At 45.6% G+C, this 15,194-nt stretch overlaps 1 protein-coding gene across 2 annotated transcripts in view; it reads right to left on the minus strand.

Moving 5' to 3' along the window:
- The window catches only part of ANKS6 (ankyrin repeat and sterile alpha motif domain containing 6), a 38,830-nt gene that overhangs the window by 11,335 nt on the left and 12,301 nt on the right, over positions 1 to 15,194 (minus strand). Inside the window, exons 5-11 of one of the 2 annotated variants that reach the window (XM_087822783.1) lie at positions 14,582 to 14,688; positions 13,976 to 14,124; positions 12,456 to 12,654; positions 11,659 to 11,708; positions 8,434 to 8,637; positions 7,200 to 7,293; positions 5,079 to 5,248 (exon numbers count right to left, since the gene is read on the minus strand). In XM_087822783.1, coding sequence (XP_087678909.1) covers positions 5,079 to 5,248; positions 7,200 to 7,293; positions 8,434 to 8,637; positions 11,659 to 11,708; positions 12,456 to 12,654; positions 13,976 to 14,124; positions 14,582 to 14,688 — 973 coding nt within the window. Of the gene's footprint in view, positions 1 to 5,078; positions 5,249 to 7,139; positions 7,294 to 8,433; positions 8,638 to 11,658; positions 11,709 to 12,455; positions 12,655 to 13,975; positions 14,125 to 14,581; positions 14,689 to 15,194 lie in introns of both variants that reach the window. The other variant, XM_087822782.1, reaches the window with a different exon arrangement.

Consider the following 15,194-nt stretch of genomic DNA (forward strand, 5'->3'; position numbering starts at 1 on the left):
TGCTACTGGGATGTCACTGCTTCTAGGTCCTCTCAGTAAACAGAGCAAGAAAATATATGAAGTATACTAGCCCATGTATACTACTTAGCCACATTTATTTCTTTATCAACCTGTGTGTATGTATGTATGTGTGTATTTATATTTATAAGCATGCATTCATAATGATTCAATACTGATACTTCTGACTTCAATCCAATATCCACAGGGTTTGTTCTAGGATTTCCCCTTTAATTCATTCTCTGACAGTTAAAAACTGGGCTTATTATATTTACTTATTTGTTTAACCTTATTATATACATCAAGCACATATATATGCAAAAAGTATATGTATGTAAAGTGGTTTTGGAATTTAACCTATATTTCTGTAAGAAAAAAATTTTCAATTTTTCACCTATATTCCAGTGCTTGCATATGGTTCTTTCTGTCTCTACTTTAGCCTTACCATACCCACTTGACATATGGGTTTTTCCCCATCTTCTACAGTGTGGCTATGTCATTCATCTGTAATAGTTAGGTCTGCTGTCATAGTCCACCTTCCATCTTTGGTTCCTGGTTGATTTTGGTTTTTAAATTTGCATATAGGAGAAATAACTCTGTTGTTTACAATTCTATGGGTTTTGATAAATGCAGTTGTGTACCCGACAACAGAGTACCATACAGAACAGTTTTATCATCCCTCAGGTTCCCTGTGCTATCCCTGTCTAGTCAATCCTTCCCCCCACCCCAATCCATGAAAATAACTGATTTATTTTCCATCTCTATAGTATTGTCTTTTCCAGGATGCCATATAAATGGAATGATACAATATACAGACTTTTGGGTCTGGCCCAACATAATGCCTTTTAAAATCCAATCAAGCTATTGCATGTTATCAATAGTGTGTTCCTTTCCATTGCTGAGAAGTAGTCCATGCATGGATGTACCACATCCATCTACCTGTTGATGAGATGTTTCCAGTTTGAGGTGATAATGGAGAAACTGCTACAAACATTCAACAACAGATTTTTGTATGAACAGAAGTTTTTTAAAAATTCACTTGGGTAAATACCTAGGAGTGAGATAGCCAGCTCATACGGTAAGTATATGTTTAGTTTTATAAGAAACTGCCAAACATTTCCAAGGTGGGTGTACCATTTTGCATTCCTACCAGCACCGAATGAAAGTTCCAGTAGCTCCACATTTTCATCCTCACTTCCATCCTTAAGTATTTATTTTTAAATTTTAGCCATTCTAATAGGTGTATAGTTCTATCTCATTGTGGTTTTAATTTGCATTTCCGTAATACCTAATGATGTCCAACATCTTTTCATATGTTTATGCGCCATTTGTATATCTTTGATTAAGTATCTATTCAGATATTTTGCCTATTTTTTAATTTGTTGGTTGTTTTCTTATTGTTGAGTTTTGAGAGTTCCTTATTCTGTAGTTTATATGATGGACAGGTATATTCATTTTGACATTTATCCCACTTAGTGTTTTCTGAACTTCCTAGATCTGTGGTTTAGTCTCTATCATTAATTTGGGGAAATTCTCAAAGATTATTTAAAAATATTTCTTCTGCCCTGCCATTCTCTCTCTCTCTCTTTTCCTTCAGGGATTCCAATCACCCAAATGTGAGAGCATATGATATTATCCCACAACTTTCAGACGCTCTGGGGTTTTTGTTGCTGTCCTTGTTTTTGCCTTAACTTCTCTTTTTGTGTTTCAGTTTGGGTAATTTCTATTGCTCTATCTTCAAGTTCAATGATTCTTTCTTTGACTGTGTCAAGTCTACTGAGGAGCCCATCAAAGGCATTCCTCATCTCTGTTACATGTTTTTGATTTCTAGCATTTCTACTTGACTTTCTTATAGTTTCCATCTCTCTGCTGAAATACTCATATGATTTTGCATGTTGTTCAAATTTTCCATTAGAGCCTTTAACATAATGATAGTTTTTTTAAAATTCTGTTAGATAATTCTAACACCTGAGTTATAGCTAAGTGAGAGTCTTCTGATTGCTTTTTTTCTTGGGAGTGTAGTTTTTCTTCCTTTTTCATATATCTTGTGATTTTTGCTAAAAATTGAACATCTTAAAAGTACAATAGCAGAAACTAAGATTTTTATGCCTGGAAATGGGCACACCTCTCCTTCTAAGCCACTTCTAACTAACTACATCCTAGAGTATAAAAAGAAGTCCCTTTCTTAACTTTTAAAAGACTGTATCAATTAGTTGTCTATATTATTAATAAATTCTGCCTTCTTCTTTTTCTATAAAGATATTCAATATTAAAGGTCCTAATTAAGCAAGAATTAGTATCTCTATAAAACAGATCTACCCCAGCCAAAAGCAAAGAAGCATGATACTCTGGACTTGTGGCAATATTACTGGGAAGAGGGCAGATAAATGTAAGATTTGGGGTGCTCTGAAATATCTGAACTATTTCTATGTCCTCAGTGCAGGAGATTAATCGTATTAATGGCCTCATCTCCACTCCTCCCTGGGTCCATACCCTTTGTTACATAATTCTCTATGTTCTCCTGCACAGGGTGTGCTTGATTGTTTTTCAAATCATGGCTTTAGCCATTGCCACCAGAAATGTCCAAGCCTGTGGACACACATGGCCCAGTTGTCCTGGTTAATTCAGCCAAAAGCCAGACATGCAAGTGATCCCTCCAGACCAGAACTGCCTAGTTAAGTCCAGAGTACACCGTCAACCCACATTCATAAGCTAAAGAAATGCTTTTTGTTTTAAACCATTGAGATTTAAGGTAGGAACAGAAAGTTGATATACACAGTGGGGCTTTAGGCTTTCAGAGATCTGGGAAGTATAGAAAAATGCTATGAACCTCCCATTCTATGCCTCCTAAGGCTCACTTCATGCTGATTCACAAACAAACTAGAAGCCATGCCTTGTGAATATTCCATTATTACAGTAGAGCTTGTTTTAAGCAAAGTACAAAAACCAGATTCAGGAGGCTCATATTGTGAATACTAATTTCTAATTCTTCCTGAGGGAGTCTTTGAAAAGCACTTCATGTCTCCACTTTGCTGCTGGAGCCATTGACAGAAAGCCCACTCCTAGTGTCCTTTGATTTAGGCCAGTGGTTTCTAAGAGCTCTGAGCTGGGCTGGCTGTAACACTCTCTGGGGAAAAAACAGATTCCCCAGGCCCTGTCTTGAGAGTTTCATTCAGTTATGCTAAGTGGAACCCAGAAACCTGAAGGTTATAGCATATTATTATGTTAAGAACATCAGGTGATCACTGAACTGGATCATTTCCCCAGTTTATTGTTTCCTGATTGCATATTTTAACACAATTTCCTTTCATCAGAATACATATGCATATAGATGATATATGATAGATGTGTTCAAGTGAGATAACAGTTAATGTAATTTATAACTTAGATGTCTACCTACTTCTAACAGCAATTAAAGGAAGTTAATAATATCTAACACACCTAATGAGATCATCAACTAGAAACAGGAAATTTTAGGCAACAAAGGACAACTATATCAAAGCCCAGGCTAGCAAATTTACTTTAATGAGTAGCTCTGAGTTTCCTAGCAGCAAAGACAAAAAGAGTAATACAGTAAGTATATAATTCTTACTCTTTGAGGAAAGAAAACGTATCTGGGTATCAGTAGAGACATTTTTTTCCTAGAGCCAAATTCTAAAAGGAACTTAATCACATAGATCCTATTATACAAGTAATTTTCCATATAATGGAAAATATGCTTATAATGCATAGGGACAGAGAAACTTTTTCTGGAGCCATTTTGTAAAAGGGACTAATTATGCAGGTCCAATTGCAAAAGGGACTTGGAATAACAAAAAGAATTGTGGAACCAACAGTGGTTGGGCAGGAAATAAAGACTATTTCTCATTCATCCATTAAAACATCAATCTCTGGAGGCACTGCTGGGCAAAAAGGTCCAAGAGTGTGGCTCTCAGGTGATCTAACTTTAAACTTAAGATCTAAAAAATATGTTAAAGAATGGGGCTGTGCCTAGATTTGGGATCCTCTCAGATGAGGAAATGGGCTTCATTGCACCACTGAGGGGAGGGGCACACAGAGGGCCACCTGGGGGAGGAGCCAGTTCACTCATGACTAGGAACCCACACTCTGGGGGCTCCCTCCATTAATCAACCCAAGAAGAGGGGCTCAGGAGATGGAGGGGGCATTGTAAAGACAATGAAAGCCTTCCCATTCCAGAGAACCATTTAAGGTTTCTCATCCACTGCAAACTCCATAGATACAAAGAGTATGGTGATGGCTTTTGGGTTGCATCATTGAAGGAATGGTATCAAATCAGGGAGTTGAGGCCCTGGCTCTTTCCTGCTCACCAACCTTCTTTCAGCCCCTCCCATTGCCACCCTGGCCTCTGGAGTGCTGGGAATGCTATCCCCTCGCCCCGGAACAATCTCACACCCTGCTCCTTCCATCTGACTCCTCATCTTTCAGGTCCCCATTTAGATGTCACTGATGCCCTGAAGCCCAGTAGGGCATCCTCCCTTTTCCAGGACAGCCCCTACCACACTGATGTGAGACTGCTGGTGTCATAGTGACACCCTGAGAGTGGTCACAAAGCCCCAACTCACTGCTGGATCTTCACTGTTAGCAGTGCCAGGCACAGAGCAGAAGCTCCAAAAATGCATACAATGAACGAATAGGGTAGTGCTAAAAATGTCAATACAGCAGACATACAGGTTCACCAGGGGCCAGGCCCCATCCTAAATGCTAAAGTGTGGGGCTGATATTTGAACCCTGGCAGTATGCTCCTGAATCCATACTCTGAACCCTTTTGCTTTAATCAATGAACAAACGTGTGCAATGTGAGGCTGGAAGAGACACCTGCTGGTGCCCTAGAGATCAGGAGAGAGGTGACCATGTGTGCAGGGGACTAACGGCACAGGGTATGATCTCAGTGAGTGCCCACAGGATCCAGCTCTTCTCAGAAAACCTAGGAGCAGCTGCTGGAAGGGGCCTGTCTTTAGTCCTGTTCCAGGACTGTGTCACCAACCATGTTCCCCAGCATGTGGGCTATGTTAGGACAGAATCTATGAGTGTAATAAAAGAGACAGAAACAACGTAAGTACCTTGCCACTGAGACCACCACCACCTGCAGGGGAGACCAGTTGCTCAGAAGGGCTGGACCCAGGTGCTGGTCCAACAGGACTTGACCGATGGCTGGGCTTCTGTTCAGTTAGTCCAGCTGCTTTTTTCCTCTGGGCAGCGATCTGGGACAGGACACTGTCTATGCTGCCTCCTGAGGAAAGAGAAATGGGAATGACTGCCATGGGTCCAGAGGACTGCAACACAGGTGCAGTGAACTTCCTGTGCTGACCTGGATGAGCCAGAGCTACATTTCCCAGAACCCTACCCCATGTGATTCTGGGTCAGTGCTGACCGCGTGATGACTCGCATGAGAACCAGAAGTGGCTGGGATGCAGTGGCCATCATGTGAGGAAGGCATCACAATAAGTGCGGTGAAAGATGCAGTGCTGGCAAGATCAGCTCATCCTCGCTTTTCCCCTGCATCACGGCCAGCTCAGCCAGCCTCCAGCAGGCACAGATGCCTGCCTGCCCTGCCCTGAATTCCCACTGCAGCCCCTGTGCAGCGCCTTCCACCTGTCCAGCCACACCAGAGCTCCTCCCTTGACCTGTCTCCTCACTTCGACCTTTACGTCCCCAGCTTTAACTTCCTCATTCCATAACACGTGGAGATGTCAGCTTCCCTGACTGAACCCTGATTGCCTCATTCCGTGTCTGTTTCCTCAAATCTACTGGCAACCCTGAACTATTATGAAAGAAAAAGGAAAGTGAAAATGCCCAGGACCAGAAGGAGAACACTGATAACTAGCATTTCCAGGGCATTTACTATGTGCCGGCTACTGTGGTAAATATTTTACATGAATAGAGCCATTCTGGAAGGTAAAATCTATCAAAAGCCTTGAAAACAGGCAAACCCATTGACTCCACCACCCTGATTTGACGGAACTTATGTTAAGCAAATCACTGACCAAGAATGCACATGTGGAGGCAGGAAGGCATTACTTAGTGTGGTATTATCTACAAGCACAAAAATCCAGAACAGCCTCAGTGTTCAACAAGAGGGAACTGGTTATATAAAAGTGTGATACCTCATATGAATGGACTGTTCTTTGGTTATTAAAAAGATGCTGTAGATACAGATGCAGGGACATAAACAGGCGTTCACAGTACGGTGGTGTGTGCAAAGGGGAAAAGGGCTACAACGCAGGCTATACTCTGAAGTCAGCCTGCCTGGGTTCAAGTCCTGCTCTGCCGCTTCACGGCTGAATGACCGTGGCTGTGTAATTCAGCTTTCCTGAGGCCCAGTTCCCTCATCTGTGAAATGGAGCAAATACCCTAGCAGGTTGCTGGGGAACTGAAAGAGATAATCCATTTAAAGGGTTTGACACTATGCCTGGCACATACTAAGTGCTCTATAAATTATTCTGCTTTCATAAATACAATATGCATAGAAGTACTTTGCAAAGACATATATCAAAGTGTTAATGATTATCTCTAGTGGGTGAGATTATACCTTTTACTATTGTTATTATTATCATTATCTTCTAGTTTATCTGATCTTAAAGGTTTTCTACATGACACATGCATTCCTTGTAATGGCATAAAGCAGGAGTGCCCTTCCTGCACAGCTGGCTTTGGTTAATCCTGGATATCCTTGGAAAGGATAAGAAAGTGTGCTGTAAGGTCAAAATAACTATGGGGCACTCCGGTTTGAGTCCTAATAATCACCAACTTGCTGTATATCCCTGAGCAAACCTCTTGCTCACTCTGATCTTCACTTTCCTCATCTGTTCAATGAAAAGGTTTTATCTTCAAGAATTTTAAACACCATGAAAACATCATGCATTTTCTAATTTCTTGTAAAATTTTTCAAGAAATTAAAGCATTATAGGCTTTATTTCCTCTGTCTCCATTCCTGCCCCCAAGAAAACGTGGAGAAGAAACCCAGAATTGTGAATTCACTGAAAAATCCCTTGGCCACATCAAGAAGACAAGGAGTGTGCAGTTATTTCTGGGACTGTCTGCAGGTGAGCGCAGGGGGTGGTTCACACCCTCAGCCCCAAGGGATCTTCCCACCTCCCCGAGCGGGCTGCCCAGGTGCCCACCTGAGCGGTTATGCAGCTCCCCGCCGTGCCTACTCACGCCCCCTACCCCACTGGAGCCACCTGAGGAATGAGGCGAGTGGTTGAAGTTTCCAGAGTTGGCAGGAGAGGCTGGGCTTCTGGAGAGAGATGGAAATTTAACCGGCCTGACAGGAGTCTGCAAGTATAAGGTAGGTGTTAGGGTTAGGGCTTGCTGTTACTTCCTTTGGACACCCAGAATCTCTGTGGGGAGAGACCTGGAGTTCAGCTGGCCCATGGCAGCCAATGTCTGCATGTGCCCTGTACATCCTTGCTGACCCGTGCTCAGCCTGCTAGGAGTCCCCTAAGGGACGGGAGTTCACTTCTAGCTGCTAACAACCTGATCATTAGCTCAGGCTGAGCCCCCATGACATCAATACCCATGGGTCACCCCGCTTTCAGGATTACTCAACTCCTCCCACATGGCGGACCAAATGCAAACTTGCCATGCCCATTCTAAGCATCTCCGGGGGCCAGGCTCTTGGGCTCCCTGAAGAGATTTAATATGACAAAAGCTCAGGGAGGCAGCAGCAAGCACAGGGGTCAGCCCTATTTTATATCAGAGATGGAGGCCTTGAGTTTCTTCAATCGCTGACAATAGAACAGCAGGTCAGGTCCAAAATCCTCATCTTTGCCTATTTACTGCATCCACGGTGTAGATAGTCTACACACATGGAGATAACCTCCTACCTCAAGAGGGATACCTCGGTATGTTACAGAGACACCAAGGGCCACAAAGACAAAAATCACTGTGGTCCGGAGGATGGAAGTCACACTCCTTCTGGGTACAAGAAAATACCAGTAGTGCACACAGTTGCCTCCTGGTGTTTGCTCTTGGTCATGGACCTAGGATCTAAGCAACAATGTAGTGTGGAACTTGATTAAAAACCAAGAATGTGGTTGTTGGTCTCAGGCCTACCCCACCTGGGTGATCTTCAGAACATTACTTCCCCTCTCTGGGTCCCAGGGTCCTCATGTACTAAAGGGAAGGTTGAATTAGCTCAGGTCTTCAAACTGTTCCTTGGAACCTCAGGGTTCCAGAGAGAGGACAATGAAGAGGGGCTCCTGCTTTCATTCCCTTCACTCTGACACTGTAATCTGTAACATATTAAGTTCTTTATAGGATTTCATTAGACAAAAGGTGTCACTGATTTTAAAAAATAAAATAAAAAGCTTTAACCCCTCTGGATTAGTGGGTCTGAGGACCTTATGCCTGCAACACATCATGATTTCAAGGAGGAGTGAGTGATAGATCAAAGCCGTCAGATGGGCGACTTACAGTGTCTGTGCTCCCGCTACCCACGGGGTGACCCCTGCTGGCTCTCTGGGGCAGCACCGTCTTCATGGGGTCTGCCTTTCCACTGTGACATGTCCGGGACCGGTCCGAGCTCCACAGCTCAAAACTGGAAGGGGGTAAGAAAGGGGGGATGACTGCCTTCAACTTGTCACTTGGGAGTCTGGTGAAGGGGGCTCCGTTTCGAAGCTGAAAAAGACAGACTGTGGGTTAGACAACGGCCCGAGATGGCTCTCAGCTCTGAGAGAAAGACTCCAGGTTTTTTCTGCTTCTCAGGGAATTGCACAGTCTACCCCTTGACTCAAGCCAAAAACCCACAATGGTGTCCTCAGCTCTCTTCCCAGTAACTGAGCAATACCCACATCTGCTCTGCTCTAGCTCCTGGCTTCTCCTGGATCCATCCACAGCAGCAAGATTAGAACCAGGACAGAAGGATGGAGAGCCGAGGTGAAGCCAAGTGATGCTGAGTGTGCTGTGAGGGGGACAGGGGAGCTGGGAGAGCAAGGGGAGGCTCCTTGCTGCAGGCAGAGGGAATTCTGGAGGAGGGGCACCTGAGCCTAAAGGCCAATGCAAGCTGGCCCAGTGAGGACGCAGAAAAGGGCACTGGGGATGGAGGGAACAGAATGTGGAAAGACGTGGAGAGAAGCAGGACACATGCAGAACTGCAAGGAGACTTGTATGATCACAGCTAGGGGTTTCAGGACAAAGGGGCAGGAGATGAGGGAACTGGGAGGCATGGGCTAGTTCTCTGTGAGCCCAGCAAACACTCCCTTCCCCATCCCACCACACCCACCTACCCTCCAGCCACACCTCCCACTACTGACATTTTTAACTGTAACTGAATTTGAAATTTTGAAAATGTGATTTGGGGTCAGTATAAAATCCACACAATGAGGACTGGTGGACTGTCAAGGAAAAGCATTCACACAGTCCAAACTAACTTTAATTAAGGAAAGACAGTGAACTTCGTGCCAGATGGTGCTTTGCAGGGAAGGGCATCCCACAGCTAAACCTGCCTCCAAGCTGGGCATCTCCACAAGGATGGCTGCAAACGCCCACTCAGCAGGGCTCCCTGGCCAGCTTCCATCTGCCAAGGGGCAGGTGGGCACACTGCTGCCCCCTACAGGGCATGAAGAGGAGGGACAGTAGAGTTCCAAGGCAGAATGGGCATCCCCGGTTCCCACCAGGGCTGTTCGAAGCTTTTCTGAGAGTCTGTGAACAAGTGCTGCTCCCTCTGGGCCTCAGCAATTTCATCCAGCAAATGGGAGGTTGCACTGGAAGATGACTAAGGACACTCACAGCCGCAAACCCACCACAGATGGACATTTTCACTCCTTCAGGTGCGAGTCTAAATTGTTGCACATTTTCTGCAAGATAATGATGTTCACACCCAGGGATTCCATTTCTAGATATTTATCCTGAGGAAGTAATCAGGCTAGTGGGGGGAAATGAGGCATAAGGATATTCATCAGCACTGTTAAAACAACAAAAAACTAGAAACCACGAAGTCCAAAGGTCAGACTTCACTGTCACTCAGGCACACTCCCACGATGGAATGTGGTGTCACGCAGCCCTTAGATGCGATGCGGACAGTGAGTGTTCAGTGATGTAGAAAAAATGAAAACCTGTTAACAAATCAGGCTCAGCACAATATGGGGAAGATAACAGTGCCTACTCTGCACAGTTGTCAGGAGGTTAAATGAGTGAATGTATGTACAGTGCTGTGAATAGCAGCTGGTACTTAGTAAATGCTATGCTAAGTATCTGCTATTATTATATATAGCATTCTATCATATTCATAGATGCTAAAAATGATAGGACAAATGCTCAAATAATATATGCCACAAAATGTCAATCATGAAGATATGTGTAATCAAGGGTGATTTTATTTTTCTTCTTTATATTTTACAGCATCTTCCAATGAAAGTTCTTATTGCTGTTTATCAAATCTCAGGTGGTACAAGCTCCCACAGTCAGTGTGTAGAGACACCAATTTACACTCATTGCATGGTGGATAGCAGACAGATCCAGGTCAAGACCCAGCACTGCTGGGCAGGTCCTGACAGCGCAGGACTTCTAAGGGAGCTCCTCACCTCCCTTCTCCTCTCCAACACTGCCCTCTCCTGGCCAGCCTCCAGATTAGGGTCTCAGAGCCTTATGGACCTGAGGCCCACCCCAACCAGGAGGCTCTCATTTCAGAGCAGAGGAACATGAAGCTCAGAGAGATACGGTACATGTCTAAGGTCACAGAGCAGATAACAGAGGTCATTGTGAGCCAGGCACTATGCTAAGATCTTCCTGTGGATGATCTTATTTAAAAACCACAACCATGAGAGAGAGCATTCCTAAGTCAGAGACTGCTAGCTCTCCCCCAGTATCCATCTTCCACCCCTCCTTAGTAGATACCCCTGATATTTAGCTGGGCACACAAAACCAGGAACAAAGATTTCATTTCCCAACCTCCTGTGCAGTGTGATGTGGCCATGTGACTAAATTCTGACCAATTTGATGTAAGCAGAAGTGATGTGTGAGTTTTCAGGAAAACTCTTGAAAGATACCTCGCATGTACCCATGGCCACCTCTTCTTTCCTGCTGGCTGGAATGAGGCAGTAATGCCCAGAGCTCTGGAAGCCACCTTAACTAAGAGGTGACCTTGGTAACAGAAGCCATGCCTAGGAGACCAACAGGTAGAGGAACCTAGGTCCCTAAGTCCATGCAACACTGTACCAGTCCTGAAATTCACTTACTTGGGAGAAATAAACTATCTTATTTATGCCACTGTTATTTGGGGACTTTCTATTACTTATAGCAGAACTCGATCCTGATATATCCCTGGATGAGGTAATTGAGGCCTCTCTCAGGCCGAAAAATCCTCTGTGAGTCCTCTGTCCCTGCCTCTCCACAACCAAATGTTCAATGTCACCCATTAACTCCTATCCTTCAGTGCCGTCCTCAGGACTGCCTCCCTGAGAATATGATCAAGGCTTACATCTGGCCACTAAGCACCAGCACAGCCTCACCTGTATGGTTTTGGGCTAGCATCTGTTCTGACTCCTCAGTGCCAGAGCTGTACCCACTGTTATACATTGTAACAGCAACCCCATCTGTGACCACCACAAAGAAAAACAAATGTTCACATCCCTCCTTGTAAATCAATCAACTAATGATTGGTAGAGACCCGAAATGCTTTTAGAAAAGCCCCATACTCACCATGGTTGTCAATAACACATCTTCCTTTTCTCCTCTCGTGCTCCCGGGACCTGAGAGACAAATGCAAGTTTCCTGAAATGACCCCCCTTCATCGAGTTTGCGCATGAGAATGAGTGACCAGGTTGGCCTTCATCCTGGTAAACCAACTCTCCTGGGAGATTAAATATTTAATAATAATTGGTATTCAATATTTGAATAGAAGGAAAGCATTAAAAATGTATCTCAGAGTGTGTTTTCAGCTTTTCCATAAATCACTACTGTGCTGGGTCAGACAGTGGCACACCCAGTTCAATAGTCTGTCTCAAACAGTGGTGCCAACGGAGCTAGTCTGGGTGTGGGAAGTCTGTTAGAAGGGACCTGATCTAAATAATTTCCCCATCAGTGCAGGAATCTCCTTCAGCACCCTAGCAAAGTCATCCAATCTATTGAATACCTCCAGTGTAGGGGAGCTCATTACCTATCCTCCCCACAAGTAACTTGTTCTATTTCAAAACACTTCCAGTGCCAGAGAACTATCACATTTGATAAGTGGGAAAATCACCTCAATGCCCTCAGGTCCCTCAGCAGGGTATGTAGAACAGGAAACCAGAGCTCTTGCCACTAGCTTCCCATTCTACCATGCTGACAGCACTTGTGTCCCTGCCTAAGTCTCTTCTTTGCCAGACCAGTCATTCTGCTCCACTGTCACATTCCAACATCATCTTACCTTTGACATCAGCCTAGGAGGTAGGACATAGGGCAGAGGATTTGGGTCTGACCATTCTGGAAATTCTACCACACTTGTAGCTTTTTCTTACCATTGTCTTTCATTGTGGGGGCCACATCAGGGAGCCCAGAGCGTCCTGTCTTGTCCTGGGGGGATGGCCGCATTGTGGAGTCCAGTGCTGGCTCTGACTCATCACAGAAAGGCAACGGCTGGTTGCTGGACAGCCCACGGGGCAGAGTCTGCATCAGTTTGAGCTTCCGAAACCGATTGGACATTCGGTTCCACCAGGACTGCCAAGCAAATGCAGAGCAGAGGTCATGCACCAAGAACACCCAGCCCAGGGATAGTAACTACTTCACACTTGCTTCCCCTCCCCTCTCCTGGGCCCATGGCAGGCATTACCAATCAACTACAGACAGCATCCTTTCACACTAAACCCTAGTTCTCTAAATCCTTCCTGGCCCTGCCCTTAGGAGCCAGGCTGGAGGTGGCAGTGAACCCTAATTGCCACCCTTTATCTAGTCAATCTCCTCATTGTACAGACTGAGACCAAGATAGGGGTGCTCCTTGCTCAAAGTCTTACAGCGAGTCAAGAACAGAGAGATGGACACAGAGGCAACACCAAACAGCTTAGCATCTATCGTGGCATAACCTCTTCCCCCATCCCAGTGACAATGTGAGAGGTGTCGGGGGGTCCATACTAAGGCCTGGCCATCTGCCACTGTAGATGATGGATCCCCACCTAGAAAGAGGACACTTGCTATCTCTCAGGCTATGCTTACACCCCTATGACAGCTCAGAGGTTACCAGCACAGCCCAAAGGAAGGCTGAGAGTGCGTGACCTACAGAGATGACAGCGAGGGCAGGGACAAAGGGATCTATGCAAGCAGCCCTGTGAGGTAGAATCTGGGGCCTTGAGTGAGCCACCACACAAAAGGAGTGCCAAGTCTGCAGGTCTGAGGAGGCATGAGAACCTCAAACAGAATGGTAGGGGTGGGGTGGGGGTAGGGGGGGATAAGTTTGATTTCAAATAAGTAGAGCAGATGGGAAGGATGAGAAATTCAAAGAAAAATACCAGGCTTTCAGTCAGAAATAAGCAACTGGAGCGTGGTTTTGGTGTTTCTAGGAAGAAGCCGATGGTGGCCTGCGGACTGCAGGGAGATCCCAGAATGGCACAACCAGCAAATGTTCTACACACTAAACCAGAGGCTGTACACAGATGGCCTGGGTGGGAGCAGAGGTGTTCACTTTGGCTAGCTCAGTACTACATCATGCAAAAATTTTTAAAATTCCCTACATTTATAAATTGAGTTTCCACATCAAAATCTGGATTTCTAGTTTATTCTGGGGGGAAAAAAGGGAGGTGGATATCTGGCAACATGGACCCACATTCTTGTAAAGCAGCCACTTATGCCAGTAAGTGGTTGTGATCACCCCAGTTTTCCCCAGTCCCCACCATTCCCTACTGTAATCCCCATCTCACTTCCCACACCTGCCAGCTCATGCCCCCCACTCCAGCCTAAACCAGCCCTGGGTTAACAGGAAGTGGAAGGCATCCCCCACTCCATCTACCTGGCTCTCTGAAGCCCTTTAAGACAGGAAAAGGCAAACCTTAAGCCCGCCTTTGTCATCAGGCAGCACTGGGACGCTCCAGGGCTGTCGAACCTTTGAGTAGGGTGGGGGTGGCGGGTGGCTGGGCCGGCCTTTGTCTTTATTCACCTGCATGCAGACAGATGCCAGCAGTCGAACAAGTTCCGTGTCTATGGGCACAAAAGGCAGCGTTTTACCTGCAAAGATGTCTGTTGGGCTATGGGGACTGGGCCCAAGACGACCCCCGTCAGCCTTAGAACTCAACCCTGCAGCTCCAGAGTCTGGGCTATTCCAGGATCAAGGTGGCAAAAAGGCCAGCAGCACTGAACCCACTTAACCAGAAAGAAAAAAACAGAAGCTCTCTTCCCTCAGGAAGGCAGAGGTTTGCTGGCCTAACCTCCTCAAGACTCCCAGAGGCTGGTGCTGGGAGAGGCTTCAGGGACTGCTTGGTGCGAGCCCGGCCCTTGCTGGGAAGGAGCAACTTGCCTAAGGCTATGTGGTGAGCTCTTGGGGCTTGAGAATGGCTTCCCCCTTGAATAATAAAGTGCTTAAAACACAAGTGATTATCTAGATTCCCAGCCTGAGAAAGGTGAGCAGGTTCACAACCCTTTTCCTGAAACAACCCACCAGGATCACTCAGCAGCATCACTAGGTCAAAGGCCGTGTACCCATTTTTTGCTCGAAGAGTGACATCAGCCCCTTGGTTTAGCAGATATTTGACAATTTCCTTATTCCTAGAGAGGAAAGAAAGAGCCAGAGTTAGACCCACTGAGAGCGAAAGCATGGCTTTGCTCCTGAGCAACAAGACGTGCTGTTCACTCCGTGCCCATCTCTGAGTGTGTAAGAAGGGTGTGGAGAGCTGTACTCAGTCTCGCATGCCTCGTACCCTACCCCTTGGGCAGGTCAGACACGAATGTGATGGAAATCAAAGCCTCAGTGCTCCTTCCATTGACAAAATGAACACCAAGGGCTCTGCCCCAAAACCATTTGGCCGCCAAGACTACACGTAGGCCCACTCCCCCCACCCAGATCAGGACCCCTGCACTGCGAAGCCTCCCACAGGCCAAGGTGTTTGAGGTGGAAGTCTGAGGCTTGTCAAATAAGAAAACAAACAACTTGGAGATGACTCAGAAAAATGCTATGATCACCTGAAATGGGGCACAGAAGGAGCCCCTAATATGGAATCAACCACTTGCAGCTGTAAGACTGTGTGCAGATCCCTGCCTTTCATTCAGCTTCC

Source organism: Miniopterus natalensis, chromosome 12, assembly GCF_054644295.1.
Source record: "Miniopterus natalensis isolate mMinNat1 chromosome 12, mMinNat1.hap1, whole genome shotgun sequence".
NCBI classification, from domain to species: domain Eukaryota; kingdom Metazoa; phylum Chordata; class Mammalia; order Chiroptera; family Miniopteridae; genus Miniopterus; species Miniopterus natalensis.